The sequence below is a fragment of the Aspergillus affinis genome (genome assembly GCF_023601865.1).
Source record: "Aspergillus affinis strain CMG 70 chromosome Unknown NODE_28_length_305421_cov_87_880826, whole genome shotgun sequence".
Lineage (NCBI taxonomy): Eukaryota > Fungi > Ascomycota > Eurotiomycetes > Eurotiales > Aspergillaceae > Aspergillus > Aspergillus affinis.
The window spans coordinates 96,932-122,471 of record NW_026515809.1 but is presented as its reverse complement, the minus strand read 5'-3'; the positions used below and the strand labels follow the sequence as shown (position 1 = coordinate 122,471).

General features: G+C 52.1%; 6 protein-coding genes across 6 annotated transcripts; 2 read left to right on the top strand and 4 right to left on the bottom strand.

Moving 5' to 3' along the window:
• Positions 1 to 819: 819 nt before the first annotated feature.
• Positions 820 to 2,060, top strand: KD926_005637 (biotin synthase; the record flags this gene model as incomplete). Its single annotated transcript, XM_053098825.1, has 2 exons — positions 820 to 1,032; positions 1,098 to 2,060. 2 exons carry the CDS (start codon positions 820 to 822, stop codon positions 2,058 to 2,060), a joined length of 1,176 nt encoding a protein of 391 aa, XP_052957323.1.
• Positions 2,061 to 3,255: 1,195 nt separating this feature from the next.
• On the bottom strand, positions 3,256 to 6,624 carry KD926_005636 (cation-translocating P-type ATPase; the record flags this gene model as incomplete). The annotated part of the gene is made up of 4 exons (XM_053098824.1): positions 3,256 to 3,885; positions 3,950 to 5,999; positions 6,058 to 6,323; positions 6,385 to 6,624. 4 exons carry the CDS (start codon positions 6,622 to 6,624, stop codon positions 3,256 to 3,258), a joined length of 3,186 nt encoding a protein of 1,061 aa, XP_052957322.1.
• Positions 6,625 to 12,539: 5,915 nt separating this feature from the next.
• KD926_005635 (uncharacterized protein) lies at positions 12,540 to 14,630 on the bottom strand (the record flags this gene model as incomplete). Its single annotated transcript, XM_053098823.1, has 3 exons — positions 12,540 to 13,061; positions 13,177 to 14,489; positions 14,594 to 14,630. The coding sequence occupies 3 exons, from the start codon at positions 14,628 to 14,630 to the stop codon at positions 12,540 to 12,542; spliced, it is 1,872 nt and encodes a 623-aa protein (XP_052957321.1).
• Positions 14,631 to 15,374: 744 nt separating this feature from the next.
• On the top strand, positions 15,375 to 16,831 carry KD926_005634 (M20 family metallopeptidase; the record flags this gene model as incomplete). The annotated part of the gene is made up of 4 exons (XM_053098822.1): positions 15,375 to 15,467; positions 15,515 to 16,341; positions 16,412 to 16,554; positions 16,608 to 16,831. 4 exons carry the CDS (start codon positions 15,375 to 15,377, stop codon positions 16,829 to 16,831), a joined length of 1,287 nt encoding a protein of 428 aa, XP_052957320.1.
• A 343-nt stretch (positions 16,832 to 17,174) lies between these two features.
• pmeA (putative pectin methylesterase) lies at positions 17,175 to 18,390 on the bottom strand (the record flags this gene model as incomplete). The annotated part of the gene is made up of 3 exons (XM_053098821.1): positions 17,175 to 17,617; positions 17,716 to 17,828; positions 17,945 to 18,390. 3 exons carry the CDS (start codon positions 18,388 to 18,390, stop codon positions 17,175 to 17,177), a joined length of 1,002 nt encoding a protein of 333 aa, XP_052957319.1.
• Positions 18,391 to 18,913: 523 nt separating this feature from the next.
• KD926_005632 (C-5 cytosine methyltransferase DmtA) lies at positions 18,914 to 23,372 on the bottom strand (the record flags this gene model as incomplete). Its single annotated transcript, XM_053098820.1, has 6 exons — positions 18,914 to 19,342; positions 19,394 to 19,578; positions 19,641 to 20,418; positions 20,495 to 20,729; positions 21,665 to 22,030; positions 22,087 to 23,372. 6 exons carry the CDS (start codon positions 23,370 to 23,372, stop codon positions 18,914 to 18,916), a joined length of 3,279 nt encoding a protein of 1,092 aa, XP_052957318.1.
• Between the last annotated feature and the right edge of the window lie 2,168 nt (positions 23,373 to 25,540).

The following is a 25,540-nucleotide window of genomic DNA, read 5'->3' as shown; positions in this document are numbered from 1 at the left end:
GTCTGGTTTGCTTTGTATTTGTTTTGTTTTTCTCTCCTCGCACACTTTTCCCCGAGACCCTCGCCTTCTTTCTCTGTTGTCTGTACTCAGTATGTTAGTCTGTTAGATTGGATCAGTTCCTTTGGTCCGATGAACATCCTCAATAGTCAATTGGATTCCCAGCAATCGGTGGATACCCTTCCGTAGTGTTGAACATCTCATTTCCCCCCTCTGATCGGATCCATCGGCCCTCTTGGCTGGCCAGGCTTAGTCCAGTTGAGAGGATCCTCACGGTTGAATTGATCTCCCTCGGGGCTCGGGGCTCGGTGCTCGATGCTCTCAACGGGAATGATTGTTGTCTTCATTCTAAATCCCCTGTCTATCCACCATGACGACGTTCGTCCGGTGGATATTCTTTTCACTTTCCTGAGTACGGTGGAAGCACCTCCGTTGAACAGGCGTTGGGGTCAACTGGGCCCCAAGGCTGCGACGAGGCCTTTCCCCACGCTGACGGCACTAGGAGGGATGTTATTTGGATTATCTTTGCCCTGACTGGTGCCATGCTCGCTTTAGCTTTGGCGGCGGCCCGCCTCGTGCTTCTCCTTCTCTCTGGCTCTCTCTGGCTCTCCCCCACCTGAGTGAGTAATTCCATTGCTGCCATTACCGCTGGTGTGCCCAGTGCCCATTTCCCCTCTTCCAGTCGATCGGTGCATTTCCCGTGGGCGCTTTGCTTAATTGTTTTCCACGCCAACGTCTTATCACTCTTTCCTTCGCTCTTTCCCCCTCTTTGTCCATCTACTTCGTTGGTGAGCACGGTTTCGAAGCATCCCCCACGCGATCATGTCGCTTCCTCTACCGCGGTCCCTGCCCCGGACCCTCCTGAAGAGATCCTACGGCACCGTCCAGAACTCCCCTAGTGCCGCCTCCCTCAACAGCAGAATCCCAATTGCTCTGCAAGAGGCCACTGGCGCCACCGCTCCGCGCACCAATTGGACCCGGGAAGATGTCCAGCAAATATACCAGACGCCGTTGAACCAACTGACCTATGCGGCCGTACGTGCTCCCCTTCTCTCTCCCGGATTCCTTCCACGGCCTGTAGTTCTAATTGGTCCTTCTAGGCTGCCGTTCACCGACGCTTTCATGATCCCTCCGCCATCCAGATGTGCACTCTGATGAACATCAAGACCGGCGGTTGCACTGAGGACTGCTCCTACTGCGCCCAGTCGTCGCGCTACGACACCGGCTTGAAAGCGACGAAGATGAGCCCCGTCGACGAAGTGCTCAAGGCTGCCCGGAACGCCAAGGCGAACGGGAGTACCCGCTTCTGCATGGGTGCCGCCTGGCGCGACATGCGTGGCCGCAAGACCAGTCTCAAGAACGTCAAGCAGATGGTCTCCGGCGTGCGCGAGATGGGCATGGAGGTCTGCGTGACGCTGGGCATGATCGATGACAAACAGGCCAAGGAGCTGAAGGATGCCGGATTGACGGCCTACAACCACAACCTGGACACTTCTCGCGAGTTCTACCCGTCCATCATCACCAGTCGATCGTACGATGAGCGACTGAAGACCCTGTCCCACGTCCGAGACGCCGGTATCAACGTCTGCTCCGGTGGTATTCTGGGACTGGGCGAGGCGGACTCCGACCGCATCGGGTTGATCCACACCGTTTCTTCTCTGCCTTCGCATCCCGAGTCTTTCCCTGTCAACGCTCTCGTCCCCATTCCCGGTACCCCGCTCGGAAATCGCAAGATGATCTCCTTCGATAAACTGCTGCGAACCGTCGCCACGGCCCGTATTGTTCTTCCCGCCACCATCGTGCGTTTGGCTGCCGGTCGCATCGCTCTCACCGAGGAGCAGCAAGTGGCCTGCTTCAACGCCGGAGCCAATGCCGTCTTCACGGGTGAGAAGATGTTGACGACCGATTGCAACGGCTGGGACGAGGATCGGGTCATGTTCGAAAAATGGGGATACTACCCCATGCGCAGCTTCGAGAAGGGCGACGAGGTCTCGCACCCGACGAGCACCGAGTCCCCCACTCCGGAAAGCGTCTCTTCTGCGCCGGCCGCAGCATCTTCGTAAATAGCGTTTCTTTCTTCCCCCGCAGTTTTGCGCGGTTCTGTTGATTTGTTTGTTTGCTGGCTGGTTGGTTGGTTGTCTGGGCCTGAGATCACTCCGCTGGGCGATGACTCAGTCCGAGATGAGGCATTAACTATTACGATCCAATAGAAGCAATGCGATCGGCACGATTCACCCTATGACCGAACTGCCCCCGCGTAGATTTGATTCGACCCGACTGATTCCGCGCTTCTTGGGCTTCTCTTGGCGCTCCAGTGGCCCTCTCTGCAACTGTCCATTTTCTCTATCCCTTGCGTTACTCAAGAAATGGTCAAGAGCGTTGCCTAAACTGCCGTCACATGATGGTGTGTTGGCTCTGTGTTCCTTCCCCGTACGTCGTAGTAAATGTCCTCCGCTGAGATCCTCCGCTCTTCTCTTCCTTCCCCTCTTCGGACTCACCACCCATCACTCTTTGCTTCAACATTGATCCTCTTGTCTTCATTCATCATGGTCGTTCTTCCTATGGCCTCAACATCTATTATAATGCATTCCTGTACTATTTCCCAAACAGGAAGTTCGGCAGAGAACCCTCTGGCCAGTAGTCCATCTCCCGTCTCCGCATTCTGTTCAGTCACACCAATGATCCAAGTGGCGAAGGAAATAGGCAGATACAATCTTCAGTGTCACAGAATGCTTGGAATTACGTGATAAACAGACGTCAGTTGCTACTTACCCCTCAATTGAAGGTTTTGTTGATGCTATAAAAGGCCGACCTCGTCTGCGGCCGGAGGACAGTCGGCAGGAAAGGGAAGGAAAGATAGGTAAGTTCTACGCTCTACGCATCCCCAAACTACGTCAATGATTATCTCAGATCTCAGTGAAAGGAAATTCATCAATTCTATATGCTATGATCTCATTACATGCAAAATGTCCAACATATCCAATGAACCAATCATTCCGAAATATGTGCGAGCAAGAAAGAAAAAGAGTTCATCACCATGGGTTCGTCCCAAGGAAAGCCAGTTCGGTGTTTGTTTCCTCCACAGGCGCGGGGGAGGGTTTCGCGCTGCGAAATAAGGTACGGAGGACTGCTCGGAGCAGTCATCCTTCTGCATCTGGTGGGTAGGCTTCCCGAGATCCGCAAGCAGAGCTTTTGAGATTAAGGTAAATCGTATCCCAGGCACTTTTGACAGATACCTGGATATTCAAGACTGCAGATTTAAACCATGGACTGCTCAACCTTCATATCCGTGGCTTGAGTATCGGATCGGCTCATCGTGGGATAGCGGCTGAAATCACCGGGCAATTTTCGCTCGCTCTTGCCCTTTCCAAGCCGGTCCTGGCGTCGGAAATAAATCCGCTTAGCCCACTTCCAACTCTCCACGCCGAGAAAGAACAGGATGGCTTCCACAATCACGACGCCCCATTCCCAGGAGATGGGCTTGTGTTTGAAGACGATGGTGTTGATGACGGGGATATAGAGGATGGGGAAGGTGGTCACGAAACCGATCATGATACCGCAGAAGAGGAACTTGTTGCGCCACACATCGAACATCCACTGCGTGAAGTAGCGGGTCGAGTCGGGCTGCATACGGAAGAAACTACGACGCATGTCGATCTGCTCCCAGGCGAGGAAGAGCGCGAACCAGGTCATGCAGACGAAGGTGGTGGCACGAGCGCGGTACACTGTGGTACATTCGTCCGAGGCGTTGCTGTTGCAACCGCTAGCGAGGTCGCCGTCGCCCCAACCGAACATCACGAGGGAGAAAGAGGCCAGGCAAAGAGCCGCCATCCAAACGCCGTAAACGAGGGTGTCCACGATGACTTCCCAGGTGAAGATACCTTGTTTCTATTGACGATGTTAGTGACAGTTCGTGGGAAAACAGATTCCGGGAAGGCAGTGTGAAACTTACACTCTGAGGTGGGCGGTTCATGATATCCGGCGCAGCGATTTCCATTCCAAGTCCCATGTCAGGAAGACCAGACGTGATCATGATGATCCACAAGATTTCTACGGGAGCAATGGGGAAGACCGATTGTCCGTTTCCATCCTTGAATGCAAGACCAATGAGCAGGGTGAGGGCCAGTCCAACGTTCTCCGCCAGCAAATGCAGGACGAATTTCTGAATGTTATCGAAAATGCGACGACCCTCCTCAATTCCATTGATGATAGAAGCGAAGTTATCGTCAGTCAAAACCAGCTCGGAAGCATCCTTGGCTACATCGGATCCAGCTTGACCCATGGCAATACCAACGTCGGCGCGCTTCAACGACGGCGAGTCATTTACGCCATCACCGGTCATCGCCGCGTACTTTCCTCGGCGGTGCAACGCGTCGATCATACGGACCTTGGTGTTGGGGGCACAACGAGCAATAACCAGCGGGAGAGTGGGCAGATCATCAATTTCGTCTTCGGTCAGCTTGTCAAACTGGCTGGCAGTCATGACCATGGCATCTGCCACATCCTTGGACAGACGGTGCATGTCCGTGGGGATAATGCCCACCTGGGCAGCGATCGCGCGCGCAGTACCGGGATGGTCACCAGTTACCATGTGGACGGAGATTCCAGCACGGTAGCACTCTTCAATGGCACCGGCAGTTTCAGGGCGAGGGGGGTCATAGAGACCGACCAATCCGCAGAAAGTAAGTTCCTTTTCGATTTCCTCACGAGGAGGCACTTCCTCGCCCTTCACGGGCAAGGGGTTTTCCCGGCTGGCAAGGCAAAGAACCCGAAGACCTTCCTTAGCAAGCGCTTCCATATTCTGCAAGATCTCTTCCTTGATGTTCTCATCCAGAGGGATAGGGGAAGAGCCAGGGGTCCAGATGACGGATGTGCAGGATTCAATAACACGCTCCACGGCACCTTTGGTAAAAATCACCTCCCGGTCCTGGCTAGCGAAAATAACGGACATCTTCTTGACGGTCGAATCGAAGGGATACTCAGCTTTCTGGCGCCAGACAGGCTTCTCGCCTTTGGTCCAGCGATCGCGACCCCAGTTGAACCGGGATGCAAAAACCTGAATTGCAATGTCGGTAGGCTCACCACGGGCTTGCCACTCGTCGGCATCCGACTTGTGAACGTGGGCGAGGTTAGCCATAGAAGCAACGTTGAGATATTCTTCCAGTACTTTGTTGTCCTTCAACAACTCCTCTGGCTGGGTCGGTTTGCCGAGAGTCTCACGGTCAATCTTCACGGGTGTGTCAGAGAGCAAGCTTAATTCACCCTCATAGGGATTGAATGGGTCGCTCGACGCTCCCACGGAGTAGGTGCCCTTAGACGGGATCCAGGCCCTTTTGGCAACCATGCGCCCTTGAGTAAGGGTTCCAGTTTTGTCTGAGCAAATGTTAGACACAGCGCCGAGAGCTTCCAAAGAGTCAAGCTTTCGAACAATGACATTTCTTTCAACCATTTGCTTGGTTCCTACCGCCATAGTAATGGTCAGGACCACCACGAGACAGGCAGGAATCATGGCCAGGCCTGTTGCCACGGCATAGATGATGACTTCCTTGTCGTTACGCATTTCGTTGGCACCCTCGACAATGATGGCGAGAACAACGGCGATGGCAAAGAGCAGCAGTGCCAGTTTCGAGAGTTTGCGCTGCAGAGGCGTTCCGACGTTGATACCCAAAAACCGTCCGACGGCATCTGTGCAGGTCAGGGTCCAGGCCTGCACGTACCAACGCTTCTTAGTTTCGCCCTGGGGACCGCGCTTCACTGGTCGTTTCCTGGAGTCGCTGGCATGGAGCGCCGCCGCGATCGCTCCAATTTCGGTTCTCATTCCGGTGCCGACGACCACGCCACGGGCACGGCCTCGTGTGACCGTGGATGAGCTGTATGCGATGTTCAGGCGGTCACCGGGACCGGTGTCGTCGTCAAATACGGAGTCAACTTCTTTCTGCACGGGCAGAGACTCTCCGGTCAACAGGGCCTCATCGGTTTCAAAGTTCATGGCGTCGACAAGTCTAGCGGAGATCAAGTTAGCAACCAGCCCATTCTGGCCAGCAAGGGCAAGGAACATACCTGACGTCGGCGGGAACCGTGTCGCCCACTTTGAGTTCAATCATGTCGCCGGGAACAATTTCCGTAGCGGGCACCGTGGCCGTTTTACCGTCTCGCGTGGCCACTCCAGTGGGGGAACTCAGGTTCCGCAAGGAATCCATGGTTTTCTCCGCCGCATAATCCTGGTATACACCTACCACGATGTTCAGACCAATGACGGCGGCAATGACACCACCTTCAATCCACGATTCAATGCCAAAACTAACGGCCATGGCAATGATGAGAACCTACAAGAGGAAGCATTGTCAGTTTCATGCCGAGGAGTGGGCCAAGGTAGGGGACACTCACCAGCATCATTGCATTGGCAATCTGTCGGATGATGATTTTCACCATTGAAACGCCTTCGCCGCCTTCCAATTCATTCGGACCATACTTGCTCAGACGTTGTTTCACTTCAGCATTCGTCAGACCTTCCTCCGAATTGACGGAAAGTTCCCGGAGGACGTCTTCGTATGAGAGGCTGTGGGCGGGCTTGGAGAGCGGTTGCTCCGTCGCACCCAGCGACTGATCTTTTGCGTCGTTTGCCATCTTGCGTCTCAAGATGGAAGAGAGCTGGAGAGGAGGAGGGTTATGTTGAGGTAGGTAAGAGGAGGGAGAAAGAGGGTGGGGGAAAGGGTGTGTATGTTGTGTCGATGCTTGTTTTCTACTAATGAAGCTTTGTCTCTTAGGGTGGCTCCATATAGATTGTGTCCTCAAGAGAATGTGAGTCCATACACGAACCTGAAAACAAACACACGGGATTGGAAATCTAGATCCTACTGCTGTTAAAGTTCCTCCTCCAGAGGATGGGGGGATCTATGGCCTATTTAACTTTAGGTCTGGGATGACGCGAGGGCAAAGTCATCCGCTTGGCATCATGACCAATTCGGTTATTTCCACTATACCGTCGGCCGGAGCAGCGGGCCTACGCCAATCACAGGGCCACAGAGGACAACCTTCTTGGCAGCGAACCTTGGACGAGGGAGGCAAAACGAGGGTATCTGGACATGGTTGATGGGTATGACGCAGACGACCGGGTGCCCGCCACGTGAGACTCGGCTAATGCTCGGCGGCGTGACTTCATACGGCGAACCGAGGGGTGGCGACGGTCCGTGATTGGCCACCACACCCTGCATCCCCAGCGGGAGTGCCAAGTCTCCCGCGCCCCGGAAGAGCCTTGGCGCTTCTTGGGTACTTTCCCGCCTTCGGACTGCCTGGAGGCCTGGTGGCTCTTGGCACGCAGCAGGAGGGAGGGGTCCGAGAGCCACTCACAACCCTAAATGCAACCCGTCGCTCACCCAATCTGCCACTGTCGTTCCGTTTGGTTGCTCCACTAGTCTCGGCCCTTCTTTTTTGGGGGGGTTTTGTCTTCCAATTTTTCGTTTATCATGCTGGTCCGGTCTTAGCCGACTTATCCGACCCTACGTCTGCCCTATCTCATTGGACCTATCTACTTTGTGTCTTGTTGCTGCTTCTGCAATCTTTCTAATCGTTCTCGTGTTTCGGTTCCGGAAACGAAACGAACAGAACCCCGACGTGCTCCTAGGGGAATGGCGGGTGATCGGCCGAGCACCGATCTTGTCGGCGTTGTAGTCGGAGCGGTCCTTTTGTTTGGCGCCGTGAGTCTAGTTCCGATATGAGTACGCTGATTTGATTTGATTTCTCTCTATTATCTTCTGGTCCCCGCCTTTCCCCCTCCCCCCTCCATCCTTCAGTTTTGCGCCCCATCCCCAGGATCATCCTTGATGCATGAGAGAATTTTCCATGCATTGGACGGTTTTGACGGGAGGGTGGTCGGGCGGACAGGTTGGGGAAGAGGGAGGGAAGGACAAACATGTGCTTCTTTCCCTACCTCCTGTCTTTCCGAACATTCCTCTCCCTGTTTTCTTGGAAGCCTGACAAAGAAAAAGCAAGACAGAGAGAGAGAAAAAAAGAAAATAAACCAAGAGAAAAGACCCAACGATTTGACCCGAAACCGGAAATCCGACAACAGTGTCATTATGCGCCATCGTCGTCGAACCGCAGCAGCAGAAGCCTGTAGAGGCCACGAACTCCACCCGGAGACGACCAATGGCACGGAATGCCAAGTCACCGTGGAACGATGGCTAGAAGAACAGACCCGGTCGGGCCACGGGGGGCCATACGTACAGGAACCTTGGTAGGGCTGCTGATTGTGTGCCAATGCTTGGCTTTTGGGGAGTGCGGGGACAGGGCTGGTACTAGTAGGTCTTGGCCATTCCATTGAGTCCGGACTAATCCGTGGGCAGCTGTCTTTCTGGGCTAGAATTTTGGTACGGATACTCCGTACAACTTTAGAGTCTGGACGGCATTCCTGCCCACCTTTTCTTTTTCTAGCCGGACCCTCTTTTTCTTCTTTTGTCTTATCTCCATTTTCTATTCAACATTATCCCCTGATTATTCTTGGTTCTGGGTCTATCGAATCCTGTCGAATTCTTTTTCGGTCTGGTCTGAGACCAACCACCCCGGATATTCTTTCCCCTGCTGCAGCCATGCCATTGCAACCACGCGTTCCCACTCTTCGGCTGTCTTGCGTCATGGCGGGCTTATCACCAGTACATATGCCCAATATCGCCAATCCCATGCTTACTTGTTTGGGCAATCCCCACATCTGATCTTTGCGAACAGGATCAGGGACTGGTTTAGACTTACTGTGTACGGAGTACTCGGTGTAGACCTACATGGTAGGGTAGTGGTATCCACGACTGACGGTACTACGTATGGCAGATGATGTGACATGACACATGTCTAGCTCTGGGTCTGGAGTAGAAAACATGAACTCCGTACATACAGAGGGTATGAGTCCTTTTTTTTCCTTGTTCACACATACATATATACAATCTACATCCAGCTAGCTACAGATAGTATGTATATACACCTACGTAGGTGCCTATGGTGTATATCATTCGAGGAGAGAGGGATAGGGATGGAGGAACTAAGGAGCAACAACACCGATGACGATAGACCTAACTATTCTCCACACTTGATCCATCCACATATTCACAAATCCAATCAACGCCACTTCCTGACCTCTGTCCGTCCCGTTATCCTTCCCTTGAAAGACTTAGGGGCCGTCGGGATATATCATATTTGCGGTGTGTAGACAGACCTTACCCTTGTGGACTGCGGAATACGGACTACAGTAGGTGCAGGTACATACGTACGTACACTATGTAAACTTCGTTTTTCAATTCCTTGATTTTGCCGACCGATGATGATGATGACAACACATCATGTCATGTCTATTGCACCGGAGAGCTGGGCAGTTGGATAGGTGGGTATATTAAAACAATAGATAAATGACCGCGACACAACGAACCTGAATAAGACGACCGACTCCAGACAAGACACGACAACCTACCTACCTACCTAAGTAAAAAGAAGAGTCAACTGCACCCTGCACGTCACATTATCGTTCTTTGGAGTGCAGAGGTACAGTACTTAAATAATGATGATCATAATCATAATAATAATACACCATGCTATTATCTACCACAGTACCGGTCTCAGGGTTATAATAAGCCATCTTATGAACTAGTCACTATAGGGATTGCATAGAAATCCCATCATTCGAGGATGAGGATCGGAATACCTACGGAGGACCTAATTAACCTGCTCGAACTCGGTCCATACAAAGCCCGCATGATACCAGTTAAGAAATAAAGAATAAAGAGAGCCCGAGAGAGGGGGGGGGGGAAGGCTCTTGGCGAGTCCTTCTAGACCCGGCTATTGTATTTCATTCTTTAATTTAATTTTATCTTGTTTATTTCGGTTGTACAGATGTTACTAGGATGTGTTAGGTAGATTGTTGATTGGATTTAGAACTCGTCGGCATATGGACAGGTGAGATAACTAACCTTACTAGCATCCTGTTACTACAGTCTAGGTGTCAATACTGAGGCTCGGTCTCGGAGTGTCGATCTCGGTGTTTGTCTGTCTGCATCTGCAGTGCAATCGGGTACATTCGGGAAATTACCTTTAGGGGACTCTTAGCTTACTATCTCTATCGATCTATTCATTGATCTAGCGAATTGGACCGAGTATCCATAGAGCATGAACGTGTAGGACGAGTATGTAGTACGAATTAGGACATGTTAGTTCCCTGCATACATATGAGAAGTCTCATTGTATCTAACAGTTTGCTTTTGCCAGCTGGCTAGCTGTCATTGTCGGCTAGATCTCAATCCGAATCTGGATTTGGATCTGGATCTGAATCGGACTGATCTGATGGATTCTGATTGATTATGATTAGATAGTGTGTGTGAACAGTTAGAGTAGGTGACACGACAGCTGGTCGTGTGTGATTTTCTATCAATCTAGATAGGTCATACGGGGTGTAGTCATGGACTTGGGGGTTCTTGTTGAGCTTGTCTTCCTTTTTCTTTTCTTGAGGGTTGTTACTGTTTGAATTGAGTAGTTTATACCGTGTATACTTGAAGATATATCTATTTGCTTTGTAAAATTAGGTCATGCAACTGAACTCATTGTATATTTCTATAGTCAAGGAATTAAAAGATGCCTCGACGGATAGTTACTTCAGCATCCTATAGGTATAGTCTAACCCAATTGTCTACCCCGTACCCCATATTCAAAGTCGAGATTCAACAGTAAAGATAGATCCCATCGCCCATCCCCAAGCAGTAATCGGCCTCCAAACCAAGAAATCGCCAAGACGGCGCAATCTGACATGTTCGAAGAAGGAAACTGTCGCGTGCGGCGTCCCCCATCCATTTCCATTTGCAGTCTTAGTTGATTAGGCGCACTGGGGTGGATCTCTGTTTTTGATGAGTGTTACTGGTTAGTTATGTGCTCAATACAGAGTATGAATTTGCTGTTGGAGTTAACTAACTAGTTAGTTATGGTTGGTTTCTTAGTCAGGTTCTGGGTGGGATTTTCGGACATTTATCTTTCTAATTTAATTGAAATTATTTTATTTTGTCTTGTTGCTTCTCATCAGAATTGAAGAAAATATCAGAAGTAGAGGTACACAGCACGAATAGAAACGGTTCAGCCATTGACTTCGCCATGACATAATCCTTCAGAACTAGGAGCGGTCCACATTCATCATGATTATCACAGCGACAGTCCCAGACTCCAAGACTCCACGCCCGGGAAATTCAATTCAACAATGAACAGAAACTAAACTAGAATGGACTAGTTAAACCAAACTATCCGATCACGCGATGCTGTCGATCAGCCCAGTGCCCTGCACCGAGTCTACGGAGTCTACGGAGTGCACCCACGGTCTGTCTCTCCGCGAGAGACCGGGAGTAAACCATAACGGGCTTATTATAGACCACCATACCATGGATCAGAATTCATGGCGTCCCCATGACTGGGTTATGGATTTGGTATATTTTTATACATTTTCAGGGCCGTGATCATCATCCTCATTATTTCCGTATGATAATTAGGTTTATGAGGGGGAACTTTGCGGTAGGGAAATGGCCCCCACCCATTTTGACGGATAACCCTAACTGTTATTATTAGAAGACCGTGGAAGTGGATGTTAGATGTTAGAACCGCCGGAAACCGGCATTCCTTATGCCAATGTCTATGTATGATTAATACGGGTACGGTTGTTTCTTGGTGTCGACGGTCGACTGGCTAATCTAGTCTGAGTACGCACAGTTAACTACTTTCCAGGATTCCGCGATGAGGGGCTCCAGACAAGGCTGGCTTGCTATCAGCCTATCAGCCTATCTTGAACTAACGAGTAGTATAGAGTAGTGCTTCACGCCAAGGACTCGGCACGGTGGAGTGTAGCTGGAATAGGTTTGGTTCAGGGTCAATATTAATTTACTAGTTAGGGTCAGGAGTGGTGTTGTCGGGTCCCTGAACTGCCGTCAGATGGATCGTGTCAGGTAACTAGAGACTAGAGACTAGAGGGGAAGAAAGATGATCATGATCCCTGCTGCACTGCCTTTTTCCTATCTATCTCCGGTCCAGTCTTGTTATCCAGTCCGGCTAGACTATCCCTCCAGAAGGATTCTAGAATGTTCGGTTTACTGTGTCTCTCTTCGCGGATCCTACTTACCCTTGAGAGCTGTTCCGGATCCCTGAGAGTGGATGGATGGATGCTGGGATTCTTGTCACGCGGTGACTGGCCCAGACTGCTGTCGTCACGGTGCAGGTTTCGTCGCTGTCTAGATCCCGATTTGGTGGGTGCTACGTTGTCTGGGTGCTGTTTCGATTGTCCTTTAAAATTAATCCTGTAGCGGGGATTCGGTTCGCTTTGGTATGGCCTGGGTGGTGCTGCAAACTACCAACGTAGTCAGGTTTAACTAACTATTTTACTGGCTGGCTGACAAATGGACACAGGTCAGTTCAGAATTCATCATTCACATCTGCCGTGTCATCTTTCGATGCGCATACGTAGCATTCAAAACTTCGAGCATTCCAGCAATCGATTGTATGTGTTCGCTGCGAGATAACTTCCTCGTCTTCTAAGCAAGACTCGTACTCCCTGTCCCTCCCGCAGGAGTATGCAGAATACGGAACGAGTCCTCTTTTCCCCGGATAATCTCATCAAAGTGTCTGCTCACCCGACTGTAGTTCTGCCCGTAGCGGCCCAGCTCCCGCAACCGGATCGACACCCAATCTTGATAGATAGGATCGTGCGTGGCGATACCGGCCAGGAACAGGGGCCACACGATCCGAATCATCAGTCGGGGTCGGCTGCGATGCAACTTCAACGCGAGTTCTAGCACCAGTGACACGGCTTCGCCACGCGCATGGATGTGCTGTTGGCGTCTGCCGTGGTGCTCCCGGCCTTGTTTTTCCTCGTCCGGCGCCGGTTTTTCTTGCTGCTCCTGCTCCGGTGTTCCCGCCGTGCAGAGATGAAGGTATACGATGGTGCTGTAGAAAGTGATTGATGCCCAATATACCGTTTCCATCACCCTCCGGCCATCCCCTACGATCTCACAGGATGGCGCGGCTTTGGCGGACGAGAGAAGAAGCTCGAACTCCTGCATTGACAGTAATGGGTTAGCTTCCGTTTGCTTTTCGACTCAACATCTCGACTTCCCCAAAATAAAACCGGCCGATTTAGCCGAAAACCACAGTGCCAAGTCTTTTTCTTACGTCGGATATCGTTGCAATCTCGTCCACTATCTGCCGATACGAATTCTGGGCCCATGCAGACTGCGACAAACAGCTGGGCATGCCCTGTCGGTAGAATTCGGTGATGTGGAATTGGGTCACATGGCTGCGGTGATACAAGGTCAGGCCAGGGAGATTCTCCAGATCATCCAATTGGGCCGTCGCCGGATAGGTCTCCCCCCAGAACCGTGACGGCGACTGTCTACTGATTTTGTAGAGCTCTGGCAAACTCAGCTCCGTCTTTCCTGATTCCGCACGGATGAAGAGGCGAAAGAGGTCAACGTCGTCCACGCCCGTGCTCCCGGGACCGCAGAACAGTGCCCCCGGTGTGAAGAAGTACAGCGTCCAGAGCAGAAACAGCGGCACCGACGTCGACCGGAGTTTGCCTGTATGCTGCTCCGCGGGCGGGCTACTACTGCTCACCTGTTGGGGTAGGAGACGACTCTCGTCGTCCCCCTCAACCATGGAACTGCTCTCCGCCGGCGTCTCGGCGGGATTTAGGGCAGAAGTGATCGCCGCCGGCGGACTCTGTTTCGAGCCCTTGAGCAGAGGCACGACATGATGGAACAGCAACGACAGAATGCCTCGCACATGAACGTTAATGCCAGTCGCGCCGCTCCCAAACCGGTTCTCGTAATCGACCATCAGCCAGAGGGTGATGAAGATGGCCTCGATCTGGCCCGGCGCGTTCACGTCTCGTTTCAAGGCGTCACGCAGACCCGCCATGGCGCGGCCGTAATGCGACCGACCATCGAGATCGCACGAATCACCGCCCGCCCTGCCAGCACGTGCGCCGTCCTGATCGTGTAGACGAGATCGGTGGATCTCGCTGGAGGTGCTGGCCAGAATCATGCTCATCACCATCGGTTCCTTGACGGCCACACGATGGTACGCATAAGACATGGTGGACCACGGCCAATGCTTCCCAAGAATCACCACCAGGGCGGAATCTTGGAGATAGGCCAGACAGGTCCGGTCAGAGTCGGACAGCGCCAGAGAATTGGCGGCTTGGAGCGCCGTGGGCGACGAGTCCCGCGCGGGCAGCAAAGGCACGGCGGCCGACGGACGGGCTTGGGCTTGGGCTTGGGAGTGTGTCGCTTTCCTCACGGCGCGTGGGTGCTCCGTGGCTTGGCTCTTCTTGGACGGCCCTGCGGTCCTCCGTGGGATGGGTCCGCCCTTCCACTCGCACAGTATTTGGGCGGCGGCACATCGTCGACATTGCGGTTCCCGGTGCCCTTGCACGGACAGCTTTTCCTCGTCGCATTTCACCTTGCGGATTCTACAAGTCCGACAGCCTGTCTTGATGAGCCTCACACGCTTTCACTCAATTCAATTCTCGCGCAACCTCCCCCGGACAGACAACTTAAATACGAAAAACGAAAGGCCGGTGGATCCTTACCGGTCTTAGAGCGTGCTTTCCTGCCAAGCTTATGCATTGTCACCCAGCCCGACGTGGCCCGTCTGCTCCACTGGCTTGGTGTCTCGGCTATCGCAGGTCCTTCCCATGGACGTTTTCTCTCTCGTAATCGTAGTCGGATGCAGTTGGTTCCCCTGCAGGAATGAAACAGCGACCCGTCTTGGTCTGAAATATGGCAAGGAAGTAGAAACTAGAAAGGAATGGAGATAAGAGGAAGGGAGGAAAGCCGCGGGGTGGTCGGCGGGGAAATACGATTCAGAACCCCACTTGGAGTTGGAGGCATTGCTATGAGGCCGAGAATGAACAGACCTGCTAGACCGAGTCCAGAGTAGTTTGAAGGAATCCGGAGGAGTTGGCGAGAGAGAAAAGACTAGTGACTAATGGGAAAATAAATGCCTGGAAATTGAGGTGCGCAGTTGCCCTATCGGGCCTAGTGCCAGACCTGCCGACGCCCTCGTGCTGATTGGCTCTGTCGGCTAGTCACGTGCATCTTATCGCGGGCCCGCCAATCACGGGACTTGACGTCACGACGACTTGCCGAGACTCTGGAGATCTGGAGATAAGCTTCACGTCAACGCTGAACATGGCAGTAGACTCCCTTGAGTCAGTGCACCGTTGTCGGATGTCGGCACGCTTGTCGCAAGTAGGCGATCACTCGCGCAATTCAGCGAGATCTGCGAGTACGCCGTATATATCTCTCCGACCGCTCATCTAGGTTCTAGTTAGTCTACATCCACCAACCCACTCTCCTGACACATTCAAGATGCTGGTCTCACAATCCCAAGTCCGCTTCATCGAAAGCGTCCAAACGGCTCTCCATAAATACGATGACCAGCTGAAAAGCATCAATCACAAAGTTAGCCCTTCCTCACCCTCCATTTAACCTCTACTAACGCTCCCAAGATATGGTCCGACCCCGAACTCGCCTACGAAGAATACCACGCTCACAACGTCATCTGCGAACTCTTTGAAGATCTGAAATCCCAAGGCCACGCCTTCCAAATCCGCCGCAGCGTCTACGACCTCCCCACGGCCTTTGAAATCCAATACACTCACGGCTCCAGTGCTACCGGTTCCGCCGACACCGGCCGCATCGTGACCTTCAATGCCGAATACGACGCCCTCCCTGGGATCGGTCACGCCTGCGGCCACAACCTCATTGCCACGAGCTCCATCGCCGCCTTCCTAGCTACATGCTACGCCCTCCGCGCCTCAGACCAACAAGAACCCTGCACCGTGCGCCTCCTCGGCACGCCCGCTGAAGAATCCGGCGGCGGCAAAGTTCGTCTCCTGGAAAAAGGCGCATACAAGGACGTCGACGCCTGCTTGATGGTCCACCCGTTTCCGATCGTCTCGAATGACCCGGATCTCCTGAGTATCGCGACCGTCGTGCCCGGCGGGTATCTGGCGAACGATAAAGTGCGGGTCACGTTCACGGGGAAGCCGGCGCATGCGGCGGCCGCGCCCTGGGAGGGCATCAACGCCCTGGATGCGGTGGTCGCGGCGTATGTGAATATTGCGCTGCTGAGGCAGCAGATCCTGCCCAGTCAGAAGATTCATGGTATCATTGTGAATGGAGGCGATCGGCCGAATGTGATCCCTATGTCGGCGTCGGTGGATTATTATGTGCGCTCGGCGAGTATGAAGTCGTTGAAGCCGTTGACAGAAAAGGTGGTTAAGTGTTTTGAGGCGGCGGCGACGGCGACGGGGTGTAAGGTTAAATTTGACTGGTAAGGATAATGATGGTCTTTGATGAGATGATAATTTCAGTCGGAGGTAGTGGTTGCTGACCTGTTACAGGGGAATCTCATATGCGGATTTGAAGTCGAACACACCCATTTGCCAGAACTACGTCTCCGCTATGCGAGTGATGGGTCATCATACCGTGTTCGACAATGCCGGAAAGGGTGACGAGCGGTTTGGCGGGGGTTCCACAGATATGGGTATGTCTAGTCTGATACTTACCCTCTGCATGTTTGAAACTGACACAGTCCAGGAAATGTGTCGTATGCGGTGCCCGGTTTCCACGGGATGTTCGCTATCCCGGTCGACGGCGTCAACCACACGCCTCAGTTCACGAAGGGCGCCGGATCGCCCGAGTCGTATAAACGGAGTCTCTCCTGTGCGGCGGGGATGGCCGTCGTGGCGTGTCAGATTTTGACGGATGATAAGTTCGCGGAAGAGGTGAAGGCGGATTTTGAGCGGGAGAGGGATCATTGATTCCTGGATTTGTCTTTCTAAATTGAATATATACCATGATTTCGTTCGACTCTCATATTAGCTCTTGATAAATTGGAACTTTACTTTCCTAAAGGGAATTGATCCATGCGGAAATAGCATTTAGGGGGGTTATTGAAGTAGAAAGTGTAGGTAAAAGTAAATATGATGCTAGCAAACGAGTCTGACTCGAAGAACAGCTTGTTCCCTCATGATCATCCAGAACTATTCTATACCCGACACGCTCCTATACACACCAGAAGCGACACATGTTATCGAACAGCCCTAATCCATCTTCTCTCAAAACCTATACCCACAACAAAACACCCTTCTTAATATCTAAAAATTAAATCCATCCCCCCTCAATATCCACCCACTCCTCCCAATCTTCCCCTAACACCACCTCCCTTGCCACCTCCCCGTCGATCTCACTCTCCCAAACCCTTTTCCCCGTATCCGCTCCCTCTCCTCGATTGCCATATTCATAGAACAGCGGCGTTGCGCCCTCTGCCATCGTAGTCCATCCTGCTTCATTAATAATGCCACTAAGTTCAGAATTTTGATAGATTACTCTCGCGAGGACCCGCCATGGTCGTCCCAGATACACCTTTCCTGCTAACTCGTCTTCGAGCCCCGGTGCGGCGCTGATCGTGCATGAGTCGAATGCGTACCAGGCCGGGTCGGATTCGAGTTGTCGTGACATGGCGGTTATGAAGCCTTTGCCGGTGGAGATGATGGTGCAGGTTGAGAGGTAGGCGGATGCGGCGCCGAAGATGTAGTCGACGGCTCCTGGGGGATATTAGCTTGTCCCTTTCTCCATTTCTTTTGAGTGGGGTTAGTTGGGAAGGGGTTGTGAAAGAAGAGGAGATATAGGTGTAGGCATATACCTTCGATATAACAGTTCTTATAATATTGCGTTCCATCTTTCGCATACAACGTATCCTGATAGCCGATGAATTGGCAAGCATAAAAGCCCATTCTGTCGCCTTTCGCGGAGAGTCTTCCCTACTTGTCAGCTCTCTCTTATCCCACCACACCCTCCTACCCAGTACCCAAGGCACAAAAAGCCCCCCCTACCCCTACGATGAACAGCAGACGGGGAAGAGGCAAACATACGCAACAGCCTGCGCCCCGGCCCCAAACCCATTCACGACGTTGATATTATACAGCTTCAGCCCATCGCTCTCAGCCGCCACTGTAGCGCTATCGACCAGCGAGCCGGCCTCGGGAGATGAGATCGTATGTGTGATGGTCACCGTGTTATGCGCGTAGGTGGTTGTATCGTTGGTTTCACCGAGGATGGTCAAGTTGCCACGGTACTTGATTACGAGTTGTTCTTCGTAAGTGCCGGAGGCGATGTAGATGCATGCTGATGAGATAGAGGAGGGGAGGCTTTCGAGGGCGGCGGCGATGGTTTTGTATACGGTGCTGGTGTTATTGGTGGTGTTGGTTTGGTCGACGATGATGCAGTTGTCGGGGGCGGTAGTTCGGGTGGTGAGTTTGGTGGATAGGGTGAAGATGGGGAGAGTGAAGAAGAGGATGAAGGAGGTGAGAAGGGACATGGTTTTTGGATGGGATCAGGGGCTGTAGGGCTAGTTGACGAAATGTGGAGAACAGGGAGAGGGGGGTATGCATGCATTTATCCTGATTCAGGTGTCCTGGTTAATAAGAACTCCTCCATACACTTCAGTGGATCATGCCATCGAGGGCTAATGCCGCACTGCACAGTTCTATGAAACAAGCCAAGGGTTGTGGCGCGGAGAAACTCGTCCGTAGTTTGACTTGGGCTGCAGAATCTCCATCATCGATCTTCATGCAGGCGTGGTATTCCCTCGAATCAGTGTCCGGTCTGGGGTTGCGGGGAAGCATATGTCAGGTCGATCTATCCTGCGTGCTTGTTAGCTCCTGTGGAGCTCTTTTTGCCGTCGGTTCGTCAGTATTCTTGGAAGAAATCTACTGCATAAGACTAGGTCTGAAAACTGTATTGAGTCTACTGCATAACATCTGATATATACGCCAAATTCATACATCCGTCAACATTCTACCTTGGTTATAGTTCATTACTCCCCACGTCTTGCCAATCGCCTACGCAGTAGCAATCTTGTCCGTAACGTACAGGTCAACGTACTTGTCCACCTCGTAGTTCTCGATGGCAGACTTGTTCTGTCCCAGCTCAACCAGCTGGTCGATGCGAGCCTGGTCAAAGTGCGCCTGCAGGTGGCGCTTGTACTTGTCCAGAATCTCGGGCTTGGCCTCCTCGCGACGCAGACGGTGACCCAGAGGTGCCTCCACGACAACCTCCTCCAGCACCGTGCCGTCGTTCAGAGTGACCGTCAGCGCGTTGGGGATGGTGCGCTTGGTGGGGTCGTGGTAGTCCTGGGTGAACTTGGGGTCCTCGACGCAGCGAATGCTCTGGCGGAGCTTCTCGACCAGGGGAGAAGTGGCGGCCTCCGAGCCGTCGGTGTAGTCGTTGGCCGTCAATCGGTTGAAGGCAAGCATGGTGGCCACCATGTACTGATGTAGTTAGTACGCTGTTCATGGGATTGAGAAGGCATTCAAACTCACCTGAACGCAGTGGTCACGGTCGGCAAAGTTGTCCATCGGCTTAAACTGCTTGTCAATGATGCGGACACAGGCCTCGTGCGTGCGGTTGGTGATCTCCTTGATGTCCTTGGCGCTCTTGCCCATAGCCGCCAGCTTCTTGTTGATGATCTGGGCAGCCTCGATGGCAGTCTGCGAGTGGAATTCAGCTGTTCATATTTAGCGAGAAACTCTCGTACTGAAGATTCCATGTCCCTGGGAAGTTACTCACCAGGATAAGACACCTTGAAGAGAACGTTCTCCATGACGTAGCTGCCGTAAGGGCGCTGAAACTTGAACTTGTTGCCCTTGAACAGAACGTCGTAGAATCCCCAAACGGGAGCCGACAGAACGGTGTGCAGTCCGCTCTCGCCCTTCTGCACCTTCAAGACCAGGTTGACGGCCCGCTGACAGGCGTCACCCGCGGCCCAGGACTTCCGCGACATGGTGTTCGGGGAGTGTCGGTAGGTTCGCAGACTCTGGCCGTCCACCCACGCCTGGGTGATGGCGTCGGCGGTCTGCTTCTCGCTCAAGCCCAGCATCTTGGAGACGACGGCAGTGGTGGCCACCTTGACCAGCACCACGTGGTCCAGGCCGACTCGGTTGTACGAGTTCTCGAGCGCCAACACGCCCTGGATCTCGTGGGCCTTGATCATAGCCTCCAGAACGTCCTTGATGGTGAATATCTTGCCGCCCGCGACATTTCCACCGGCACGGTTGGTGCGCGACACCCAGTCGGCGACAGCAAGGATACCACCGAGGTTGTCCGAAGGATGACCCCACTCAGCGGCCAGCCAGCAGTCATTGTAATCGAGCCAGCGGATCATGGCGCCGATGTTGAACGCACCGTTAACGGGGTCGAGTTGGTAGGGGGTACCAAACACCTTGGTACCGTTAGGAACCACCGTGCCTTCGACAATGGGGCCCAGCAGCTTGGTGCATTCCTTGAATTTCAGGGCTTCCAACCCACATCCCAGAGTATCGAGGAAAACCAACCGAGCAGTGTCAAACTGAAGAACGGGCGCGGAATCCGTCAGAATTTTTGAACTAGCATCAATTGGAGCGAGGACTGTGAAGGCAGCTTACCGCCAAATCGGAGTCGATCTTGTAGCCGTGGATGTAGTCGGCCATATCCTTGATCTCGGGATCGTAGGATTTGTCGGCCGGGGCGGCCGGAGCAGCCTGTTGAAGCGAAGCCATGGTTGAGAAGCGAGATGTACGAGGAGTTGAGGAGTTGGCAGAGGACAGAGGAGAGCGAGAAATGAAGGAAGCGCCCGGTCTGGAGACGGAGACAATGCGGGACTGGAAAGTGCGGGGAGACCTGTGGGTCAGCCGTCTCAGCGCCGAACACGAGGCAGACATGATTAAAGAGAGCAAAGAGAGAGAGGAAGAGGAAGAAATATACTCAGGTAAGAGAAGAATTGATTCAAGGGGGAGGGGGAGGGGAGAGGAGAGATGAGGTGAGGAAGAAAAAGAAAAAGGAAGACGATTGTTGGGAGAGAAACGGAAGAAGAGGAAGAAAGGGAGGGAGAAGGAGAGCGACTGCTCTGGTGACGCCGGGCCGAGGCCGCCCTGCACGACGGCTATTGCCGGCCACAAGGAAGATGATTTCATTCTTCCATTTACTACTGTTGTGTCGGTCGCATCTCGATCCGAACGGCTGGTACGCATGGTTAAAATCAGAAAAAACTTCTCAATTGCTCTAATCACTCCAATTGATGTCCCTGCAAGTGCATCCCTCATATCCATTCCCCTTGGACCAACTTCGCGGCCTCAATGCCTCTCGGTTGTTCAACTCCCACCAAAAGCATGTGCGGTCGATCCCTTTCCTGAATCTGGTCTCCCCCAATATTCCGCCTGGAAATAAGCCAGTTCCGCCAAGAAAACATTCATCCTGAAAGAAATAAATACCGGATCTGGATTATGAACTCCACTAGTTGATGCTTCAGGAGTTGTTCCGTATGGAAGTTCGTGATCAAGAACGAGATGTCGTATCTCTTCACAGCCTTCCTTCGCAAGATGCATATTCCAACCTTGAAAGTAAATTTCCCCCCAAGTGTATTGGACGACAGAGGACTCCGCAGGCTGCATCAAGAAACGAGTAAACTTGTGGACCAAGATATGTTCGATCTCAGCTGCTTGCTTAATCCGAACGCTGACGCGGACACTGTTCACACTTGGTTCAATGTACCCTAAAAATCCCCCTCCTCTTGTATGAAGTGGCGCATCTCGGTCTCGTCGGTTTGCTGCAATGACCGAATGATCTCCGCATACAACGCCCGGGCCATCGCCGGAGGAACGGCGTTCCCAATCTGCTTTCGCACTTCAATGCGTCCAAACCGGAATCCTAGTGGGAATGTTTGCAGACATGCAAGCTCCCGGTTGGTGAATCCTCTGCGACCAGAGGGATGATAGTTCTCTCCGCCACCGCAAGTAATCGTCTTCGCTTGTTTATTTCCGTCATATGGCGCCTTTGGAACTTGGTACGCTGTCTGTGTATCATGATCCGGGGCTCTTGTTGGAATACTTGCAATGGCCTGGTTGATCGTGGTAAAAGGCTTCAATCCCAATTCTCGCGGCCCATGGGTTGGGTCGGGGAATTGTGGTAGAAGCTCCCCAGGTCTGCGAAGAGTTAGCCTGATTTCAATCATCATAGGAAGGAAAAGCAAAAGACCTACCCGGAAGCGATTATCACCAATCTTTTACGATTCTGAGGGACTCCGTAGTCCACGCAATAGAGAAGGCCCCATCGTACTGAGTATCCCGCTTCAAGGAAGTCCAGAATCACCCGGTTCAGGGTCTCCTTATGTCGATCAAAAAGCCCGCTGGTTTCCTCCATCGTATGAACTCTCGGCTTGGCTGTTTTGATCAAGTCGGAACAGGAGAAGATACATGCCGAGTTGGCATCGTCATGTCGACCCACGCTCGTGTGGGCGGGTGAAAAGGTCTGGCATGGGGGAGATCCGTGGCTCACATCGACTCTTTGGAAGTCTTCATCATTGGTAAGGAAGTGGTCGATTCTACCAAGTTCACATTCGGCATTGTCGAAATTCAATCGATAACTTTCAGTGGCGTGTTGAGATCCATCAAAAGCCCATTTGATCTCCAGGCCGGCCTGGTTGGCACCGCAGGAGACTCCTCCGGCGCCGCAGAAGCCATCACCAAATGTGTACCACCTGCGTCTTTTTAGAAGGCTCACTTCGTCATCTGGGCCTGTCAGGTCGGTCACGGGCTGGGAGAACTTTGCGGCAAACCGATCGGCCTGGCCGAAAGGTCGCGTCTCGCCTCCCCTCCATAGACGGCGCAGCTCGGTCGTATTCCATCTAAAACCTTCGTCTGCTTCATGGTGAGAGATATACTGGATAGAGCCTCCCCCCTTCCCCAATGTCTCCTTCAAGCGGCAGAACAGGCCTTGGTGCTGGTGGCGATCGCTGGCGATGTCGCAGTAGTTGGTAAAATGGATTGTCACGAACCTTCGTACCTCGAAAATGCTGATTTCAGCGGCATCCTCATTGGTAACCCACACCAGTTCAGAATCCCAGTCTCTACCTTTAGGCATGTAGCATTCTCTGTGTCTGGCCGTCTTGATCATATTCCAACCTTGAAAGTAGATCTCCCCGGTAGTGTATTGAATGACAGAGCGGATTCTCAGATATCTCCCCTGTTTGCGTAATTTAACAGACTGGCCTTTCTCGTAGAGAATATCCTCAACCCAGATCCTGTCATTCACCGTTCTGTAGGAATTGTGACCGGCTGTTGAGAGTGATGGATTCTCTCTCCAGTTTCCGAGCAGTCGTCGGATCTCTGCGTCTGTCAGATAGTCATCTTCTGTGAGCGAGAACTCCGTATCCTCGGTCAGATCAATGACTTCTTGCGATTCAGAACCGGGATCAAGGTCTAATGTGACACTTCTGTCATCTCTATCGTCGTCGAACTCATCATCAGATATCTCATGCACGTTCATTCTACTGGCTTGATGCAGAATGAGGTTATAAAGCCGGATCAAGACAGAGAAGTGAAACGAGGATACTTGAGTCGGGGAATTCTTCGCAGGATGGGATGTGTTCGAGTGGTATGAGATAAACGGGACTTTTGGACGAAATGAAGAAAGGAATTAGGATAGAGATATGAATTAGAATGGGATGCATAGAGTGATAGTGGGGACGTAGGGATAGGATAAGTAGCAGAGGGGAATCTGTAGATAAAAGGAAAGGAGTAAGTAGAAACAAGAAGAGGGTGAGAGGAGAGGGTATATGTGAGGGTTTGGGAACATAATGAGGAGACCTTTGGGCAACGGCGACAAAGAGATGATAACTTGATTACGTCGGCGGATTGAATGATGAAAGACATTCACCAAGAAAGTGAACTCCTGGTGAAGAGTGAGGGGAGAGCAAACGCGGGTGAATGTGCAGTGAGAGTGAATAGAGCGTACTAAATAGAACACATGGAAGAGAAAGGTCAGATCTGAGACAAGACCAATGGGAGTCATGGTGAGGAAGACAGGTGTCGTAGTGATCTGTCAGTTGAAATAATTCAGACTTTTGGCCGTAGGATGTTCTGATCTGATATAGCTAGACTGACAGAGTAGCTGATGGCGGGCGTCAGCATCCCGAATGCACTTTTGGCAACAGTACCGGAATAGGTGCAAGGTGAATAGTCTACTTGAGCGGATATGTTATCCGCGCTGTGCCACAGCCTGTGAGTCGGTACTCTAAGTGACTCCCAGGGCCTGAAGGAACCATTAACTTACCAGTAAGTAATTCAACGATTCACTCGTTCCGTCATCAATAAGAACCTACGTGTTTGTGTATCTCTGCTGCTCCGCCGCATACGATATCTTCTAATTCCCCATACAGCCACAACACCACAAATACTGCACTCCAAGTCCCAAGTGTGGTGAAATACCATCTCAATCCTATGTTCTCCAGCAGAGGCTCAAGGGCACTGACTCCTGTAGCTGCCATAGCACACTTCATTATACTTGCCGTCGCTGCTGCAGGACTAGGACTCTGCGGAAAGATGTCCACCAATAACGTGTTGTATATTGTGTAGAAGCAAGTGCCCCAGAAACCCCGAATAAATTACAGAATCAACGGAATTGAAGAGTGTCTTTCGTACTGCACAGTCCAGCCATAAGCGACCAGTGGGCCGGTCGATATAAGAAGATAATATGTACCATGGGTGCGCGCCATCTCGATTGGAAGCTCTTGTAAGTCGTCGCCGAACACATGATCAATAGATTGATTGTACTTGCAAGCTGTGGCCTTATAGTTGTAATCCATCATGCGACCGTTGCAGTAGCCGCTGATGATAATCCCGACTCCTCGTGGAAGGTAAGACAAACCTGTATATAAGGTGTCAAACCGATATATGTGCGTGAACGTTTAGACATAGTGGCGGCAACAATATTATCAACGCCATAGAAAGACCCATGCATTGGAGATTGGTAACTGGCGATGCAATTACAACAAGATCCATAATCAAGTGTACACACGCACTTATTTGCGTCATTGGGCGCCGAGTGAGCCACGACACGAATGGGATGACCGGATTCGCATGTACTCGGTGTACTACAATGTGATCTACTCTGTCAACCATAACAGCCAGGGGGCTGCCGTTCGTCAGACGTGAGTATTGGCCCTTCATTCTCTCCTTTTTCTATGCGCAAAGCTGACCTGGGGTTAGGGCCTACGATGACTTGTACTATTTGATCGATAGATATGCGCCGTTTGAGGAGGGCGGTGGACCTCGGAGTTTGGTTGAGAGTGATCGAGCGCAGCTGTCGGACGAGCGTGATCATACGCGAGGATGAGCACTTTCCCAGGATGATCTCAATTGAAGATACTGTAAGGATGTTTAAATCCCCTACGGAGTCCACCGTACAGTAAGGGACGAAACCGGCTAGCGGCCCCCTGGTGAGTCAGCACCGGCATCGGCGAATCCTCAGGCCGCCCCACGGCGAGTTTTCCGGTTCCTTAAGCGGCGCCCGCAAAAATTCTGTCTTTCACTCGGTTGGCAGTGGAGAAGAAACTGAGAATTATTATCATCCCCCCATTTCCCCTCGCCCTTTCTTCTCCTTCTTAACCCTTCTCTTAACCATGTCATCCGTTGATCCAATCCCTCCGTGGGTGT